Raw genomic sequence first — 6,798 nt, 5'->3', positions numbered from 1 at the left:
CGAGTTTATGATCATTGCAAAACATTTCTCCAGGAGACACTTGACCGATTGAGTCATAAAACTTTAAAGATATAGAATTTTCAAATAAAATGAAGGGCATGGTTGAAAATGGTGTCGTCCAAGCAATTGTGCAGGAATTGGAGGGGTAGGAAGTGGAGAAGGAGAAATTGCAACCTCCTAAATGTAAGTCCGAGCTTTGCCGAAGATGTGATCCTATCCCAAAATGGTCTGTAGCTTAATATCTGGTGTAAAACTGACTCTATATCAGTATCAGGATGACATTTTTCCTAAAACAATGGTGCATAAATGTAGGCATTTATTCTTTAATACAGGTAATAACACATACAAAAAAAACTGAGCTGATTTTAGTATCCTGTGTTCAAATTGTAATCAAACTCTGTATACATTATTTATAACCTTAACACTGAATGAAAACATATTTTAACTACAACAAGAACACTAAACAGCATTAACATCTTTCTTCACTTTTACACCGATGAAAAATAGCACAATAATGTCTCATGTCAGCTGTTTCAGTGTCCACGCATTGTCTCCTATTTTCTGTAAATATGAAGAACTGTTCCCAAAATGCGGCACTGGCTGAAGTTGCGCTGCAGTATTTACTGTGCAAAACTTATGTTTTTTCTTTTCAGAAGTCCATGGACAAGGATCTTTGCTGGGCCATTTCATAGTTTCCCCTTCGGTTTCCTGCTCTGCGTACATACACATCATACCTTCCATCTTCTTCCTCCTCTTCCTCCTCTTCCATCACTCTATCCTGCTGCCCCAGCACTCTTTCCCCTATTCCTTGATGGCCCTGCATACGGGCTGGTTTCATACTAGGCCAGCTCTTCTTCCGCATACTGCTGTTCAAGTCCCTAAAGGGAGGTAAGGCGTTTTGGAAGTCCTCTCTTAAAGCAGGAAGATCCATGGATCCCCTTCGAAGGCCATGTGCACCTTGGCTGCCTTTGATGGAGTTGACAGACACCTGAGAGCCACAGTGATGTTCGTGAATGCATCGTGAGCCGGATGAGGATCTCCTGAGCGCCTGCAAGGACTGAAGCTCCTCTGACAGCTCTCCAAGGTCCCCAGACATCTCCTAAAAGGATAACGTTGTTACATAAAAAGAAAATGTCCAGCTAATAATGTATCAAAGTAATCAAACTGACCTTGTCTCTGAGAGTAAAGAGTTCGTAATGTGGAGGGTCAAACACCTCCTGGACGTCGCCCCGTTGGAAAAGGTTATTTTTACGTATCAAGACCTTTGAAATATGAATGAACACATTTGATAAATCATGTATTTCCTCACCAATATTTTGTGGCATGATAATTAATAATACCCTTTGGATTATTACCTTCTTACGTGGCTGTTTGACTTGCACCAGAATTGAGATGATGAGGAGCAGGAGCACCACTCCCGTAGACACGCAGATCACTGTCCCATGAGTCTTTGTGATCGCGTGAAAAACACCCTTGCTCTTTTTCTCTAATGATAGAAATGACAAGAGTAACAAAGAAAGATCAAATATGAGTTACATTTAGAGTTACGGAGAGTATACCGGTCAATTACTTGTTGCCATTCTCATCAGGACAGTCTTTATCTTTGGTTGCCAAGAACAATTCAGAGCCTTTGCTAAAAGCCTGTTCCGCTGATAAACAGCCATCCAAAATCAATTCAGGAGCTTTAAGGCCGATTCAACATGTTGAATCGGCCGTGCGTCAGCCACAGGCAGTCGGACAAAGACATCACTCTGATTGGCTGTTCAGCTAGCGAATCAGTGCATGAGAAGCGAAACGGTTGCTTGAGAATGTCTTCCACAAGCAACACTCCAATGGCTGATAGCTCCAGTACCGCACGAAACATGTTTTCGATGGACAAGAGTGAAAATGGAACGCACACGCTATTTGTTGTTTGTTTAGATCACGCAGTCTGTTCTTCTTCTCTGTCTTCCGGTTGTTGCCTCTTTTGAATGACGAATACACACTACCGCCGCCTGCTGGTAAGGAGAGTTCTTGCCACTCACGCATGCGCAGTTCGTACGTGCTAGGCTGAAGTCTTTGCGGTGTGTTCCAGTGCGACACATGGCCAAGACGCAGGAGAACACGGCGACGCAACAGTCGGCGTCGGCGAGTTCTCTGGTGACTGCTTGGTGTGTCAGGGCCTTTAGAGCCACTAAACAGCCAAAAGCCTCATCAGCAGGACTTTTGCCACAAAGGCATTGAAGTTGATCTGATCATTTTTCCTGCCTCAAAACATTTGCCAATAAGACCTGCTCTGTTCTAATAGGTTGAAAATGTACATAAAAGCCTTGCTTGGATAATTTGAGTAAATTAAGAGAGTGGGGCCCACGTGAGTGTCTTTTTTCTTGAATTAGAGCAAAAGATCCTCAATGTGACACAACAAAGCCAGACATGTCATCACATCACACAACACCACTCATTGTAAAACAGCACAGCATAGTGGATTTTCTTAGAAAGAATTACACATCCTTTGGGACAGCTGGAGTACCTTTGCAGTTGCCTTCATCCCAGGGAAAGACACAGTTTTGTATGCCGTTGCACACCAGAGAAGTGTTGATGCACATGTTACTGTGGCAGAAGAATGCACTGCCTAAACAGGGCGCTGAAAGACAAACGCGTGACAGTGACATTAACAGCGAGGATACATTCTTCTAATTCTTGGCCAAAGGAGTTTGACAGGTATCCCATTTCAGACATGCTATTTATCTCTGTTCAACCCAGCCTTGTTCATTGAATATACCATCATGTAATGCAACTTTGCAACATATGTGCTTGCATTATCTGATACAGAAACTGAACAAAAGCAACATGGTAAAAACGAAAAACGACACAGGTTAGGAATAATCTGAAGGAGAAACTCACGGTCTGCAAACGAAGTGAAGAGCATCCTAAAGCGGCTGAGACGGCTCGTCTCGTCGGCCCACATCCTCACTACTCCAATACCGGTGTCCAGCATGATGTCATTAGCTACTGTACTACAAAACTTTGCCTGCAAGAAACCACACACCATTCTCTCTTATAGTTTTGGTTGTGTCGTCTCATTGAGGCCAAGGTCTGTACAACAGTTGCTAAAAATGAATGATTGAAGAATTATGGTTAAAAGGAGAATGTAAAACAAGGAAAGAAAGATAACCCCTGCTGTGTAGCAGAAGGAGAGAAAAACTGGTAGAATAATGTGCAACTAATAAAATACATTAGAAGAAATGGCTTTCATTTGACAGGCTGGAGTTACTCATATTAAAAAATAAATTACCTTTAGGTCCTCAATTGCATTACTGCCATCATAAACAGCCACAAAGTTCTTCTTACATTCATTTGAGTTTTCCATCTGGTATTCCAAGAATCGCAGGTAAATCTGGAAAAAACAATGAGGACGGATAAACTGTACCTTTTATTCATTTTTCATGCAGTTTAGTGTATTCTACACCTCTAGAAGACATGTTTAAAGGTATTGCTGCATTAAAGGATCAAATATAAATAAATTCGAGTCATTTTAACTGTATGTGGCCTTGTGTAGACGGTTGGATTATAAATGCATAGTTTGTCTTAACACATGCAATATAACTTGTCACTTGTCACTATACCCTGTTGTTTGTCGGGGCTCGTATAGTCCAGATGCAGTCCACTGCCTGGTCGGCCTTCACTTTATATTCCTCATCCACCTGACTGGATCGAATCAGGCCGTCAGCCCCAGACAGCTCAAACTGACAGTCTGACCCACGGACAAGAAGCAGACCAATGGAAAACAAGGAGATTAGGGGATTAGAGGTGATAGTGAAAGCAGACTTCCATGCATTTGCATCACATATAACTTGAGAGATGCACCACTAAAGTTAGCAGGAGATCTGTGGGGTTGTGCTACCTGGGATTGGGTTTAAGAGTCCTCCCACATGCAGATGAAATTCAGGATCTTTGGAAGGAAATCATAAAGACACATTTGATTAGCAGTGGAGTAGATTAAATTAGTCCTAATGCACATTAAGTACCAGGATGGTGCGGTGAGATCCACACAGGGGTCAATAAACCGCCCCACTGGGTTTGAATCACCTGCTGTGAAGGTGTACTCGACCCGGAAGCCAGACCCCTCCAGCTCTTCATCACTGAAGAAACGGATCCACATAAAGCGTCCGCTCGAAAGCACACGCCCGGGACTGGCTGAGCCACAGAAGCGGTTGATGATCGGCGAGAAGCTGAAGGGACCGTCCCTCACCTCGATGTGGTCGAAACGACACTCAAATGACCCTTCGATGTAGAAGGTCGGATCAAACAGTAGCTCTATCCTCTGGCGGGGCAGGGCTGGAAGCAGAGCACTGTGTCACATCGACTGAACAGAGGTCATTCAGGGATATAATGCTCCCAGAGAATGGACACACAGTGACAAAATATTTTCTCCTTTCAAATCTTTACCAAAGAATTACTGTAGGATCGTTCTGTAGTGTGGGCTCCGGGAGCAATTATAGGGAAAGTGATGCACGAAAGGACAAAACAGTGCATTCTTTGGTGTGCAATATAATGAGGATTGCATTGTGAAAAAGCTATTGCCTGCATGCTTGTTTGATCTTGAAAAACCAAGGTAAAACCTTAGCATTGGTGAGTAATTTCTAGTATTCAAGCACATGTTAAAACAGAGCATTGTTGAAAATCCCAAAACACTTGTGATAAATGATGAGTAACGTTGTCAATGTCAGAGGAGGCGATTATTACGAATACCAGGATTCTTTTTATTTCCAACTAAGTAATCTGACCTTGTAAAGCAGGGAAATCATTTTGCTCAAGTATAAGTTGTTGCTTACCTTCAAGCACGTACAGACACTCCTTATTGGCTGGGTATGTTTTGGGGTAGTTTGGGGAGTTGAAGGTACCACCTTCTGTGGTTCGTAGCCAGTTTCCACAGTGATGAGAACGCAGCGGCCTTTGAGACGGTCTAACCCCTTTTGATCCTGCATCTGAATGAATGCAGCATTACAGACAAAACATTCTGCTATTTTATCAAGGTATTTGTGCAGTTACTGATACAAAATAAAGATGATTGACACAAGGGAGGCAAGGGTATATTACATTTTGAAAAATAAATCAGTGATCTTTAATTAAATTACAATATGTGTCTTGATGTTATGTATCAATCTAACCTTTATTCTGTTGTGCCAGAGCAAATCCTTCATCAATGAGCAGGAAAAATATCCACACTGTAAAAAAAAAGGCGACAGTATGAGTAAGGGTACACTCAACGAATAACGGAAATAAAAGGAGCTTAGCAGGATTTGTGTGTCAGTGGTTGTAGTCTCAGCTCAGGGCATTCCCTGAATTTCTATACTAGGTCACGCGTGGGGAGTTCAAAAGTTAGACAGGAAGAGAATAAGTACATGTTGCATCCACCATCTGCTTGCTTAAATCATCAATCTATTTTTAAGTCCTTTCCTTTTTTCTCTCTAAGGTTTACACGTAACACAGTGGACTTCAGTAGCAGTTGTGAAAATCTGCTGTTTCCTAAGATATTGTGATAAAAAAATAAAAAGGTTTATGTGTCATGAAGTCATAGCTTGTGTCCATTACATAAAATATGACCTAAATATCTATCCCTGAGGGAACAAGGCCACCAAAATCTTGCTTTGAGATTTCACCAAAGTGGCATGTTGACAAAAACGTCCACTCGCAAACAACAAGGGAAAAGCATCAGTTTGGCTGCAGACACAATATATTCTTATGTGTGGCTGTGAGGGTTGGTGATCTAAGAGGGGGCCAGTTTCAGACAATAAGACATTTTCAAAAACAATACTAATATCTATCAAAAAAATATAATAAGAATATGAAACCAGACAATAAGTAACAAACCTCAAGAAAACTTCAAATATGAAACTAGATTAAATTACTGCAACAAAGTATTCTTCTTTTGACTGACATGACACTTCCCTAAATGTAAGTTTTTGATGTTATTTAAATGAATCATTTCCCATGAAATTCCAGTGAGACTATTCTCTCTCTGTGTGTGTGTGTGTGAGGGAGGAACACGGGCTTCCCAAATCCTCCTGTCCAGGTAGCCACAACATGCTGCTAAAAAAGGGACAAGATGTCACTTCAGCACTTTAGCTACACTAGAGACAATTTAAACAAAAACATAGTTCGATTTTAATCAATTTTTTTGTAATGTCTTCAGGATGTTACAATCTTCATTGCGATATAATTTAGTTTGCCTAAAAAATGGGGATTGCACCTGAAAAAACACAAGCCTATGAACACGATTCTGCCAACAAAACGACATCTCTAAACATTATCAAAGATTAGAAACTCTGGCCCTGTTTGCATCGCTCTCTCTCAGAAACATAAATAAATCATTAAACGCCCTAAATCATGATATTGTATTATGAATTATCACTCACCTGCATACATCCTTTCAACTGAAGTCCGTTTTCTTGCGGATTGATTTAAACAAAAATAAATGTATATCCCTCACATCAATCCGTCAGGGTCAGGGATTAGCGCATGTTTATCACTGATCTCCAGATGCCAACTTTCACCTTTTCATCCTTATCCCAGTGGTCAGGATAAGAGAAGCTTCAGGGGGAAAAAACAGCTGATGAACTTCTGACTCGTCAACATCATTCCTTATAAAATAAAACAAAGTGAGAAGAGTTCAGTTTCCCAGCGCAAGGACGCAGTTCCTGCAGAGCTGAAGTCTGTGACTCGTCCTCTCAAACACTCGGTGGATCTGTCTGCAACTGCACGCGGGTTTAAGATTGGGCTCAATTGGCGCGAGAAGGGGGAAGAGCAGAGTGCGCA

General features: G+C 41.5%; 1 protein-coding gene across 1 annotated transcript; it reads right to left on the bottom strand.

Annotated features, from left to right (window-relative positions):
• Positions 1–366: 366 nt before the first annotated feature.
• On the bottom strand, positions 367–6,477 carry neto2b (neuropilin (NRP) and tolloid (TLL)-like 2b). The gene is made up of 12 exons (XM_034141871.1): positions 6,399–6,477; positions 5,151–5,207; positions 4,815–4,967; positions 4,069–4,317; positions 3,884–3,931; positions 3,606–3,733; positions 3,275–3,376; positions 2,884–3,010; positions 2,510–2,623; positions 1,356–1,486; positions 1,170–1,262; positions 367–1,099 (listed from the first exon to the last, which is right to left on the bottom strand). Exons 1-12 carry the CDS (start codon positions 6,406–6,408, stop codon positions 650–652), a joined length of 1,662 nt encoding a protein of 553 aa, XP_033997762.1. The 5' UTR covers positions 6,409–6,477; the 3' UTR covers positions 367–649.
• Between the last annotated feature and the right edge of the window lie 321 nt (positions 6,478–6,798).

This window comes from Trematomus bernacchii, unplaced genomic scaffold (assembly GCF_902827165.1).
Source record: "Trematomus bernacchii unplaced genomic scaffold, fTreBer1.1, whole genome shotgun sequence".
In the NCBI taxonomy this organism is placed as follows: domain Eukaryota; kingdom Metazoa; phylum Chordata; class Actinopteri; order Perciformes; family Nototheniidae; genus Trematomus; species Trematomus bernacchii.
This window is presented reverse-complemented; position numbering and strand designations above follow the sequence as displayed.

Bases quoted from the DNA above. Each gene is read 5' to 3' on its own strand.
- neto2b (XM_034141871.1), bottom strand. The intron at 4,318-4,814 runs GTAAGCAACAAC...CTCTGCTTCCAG, and splicing joins GTGTCTGTACGTGCTTGAAG to CCCTGCCCCGCCAGAGGATA. The intron at 3,011-3,274 runs GTAATTTATTTT...GGTTTCTTGCAG, and splicing joins ATGCAATTGAGGACCTAAAG to GCAAAGTTTTGTAGTACAGT.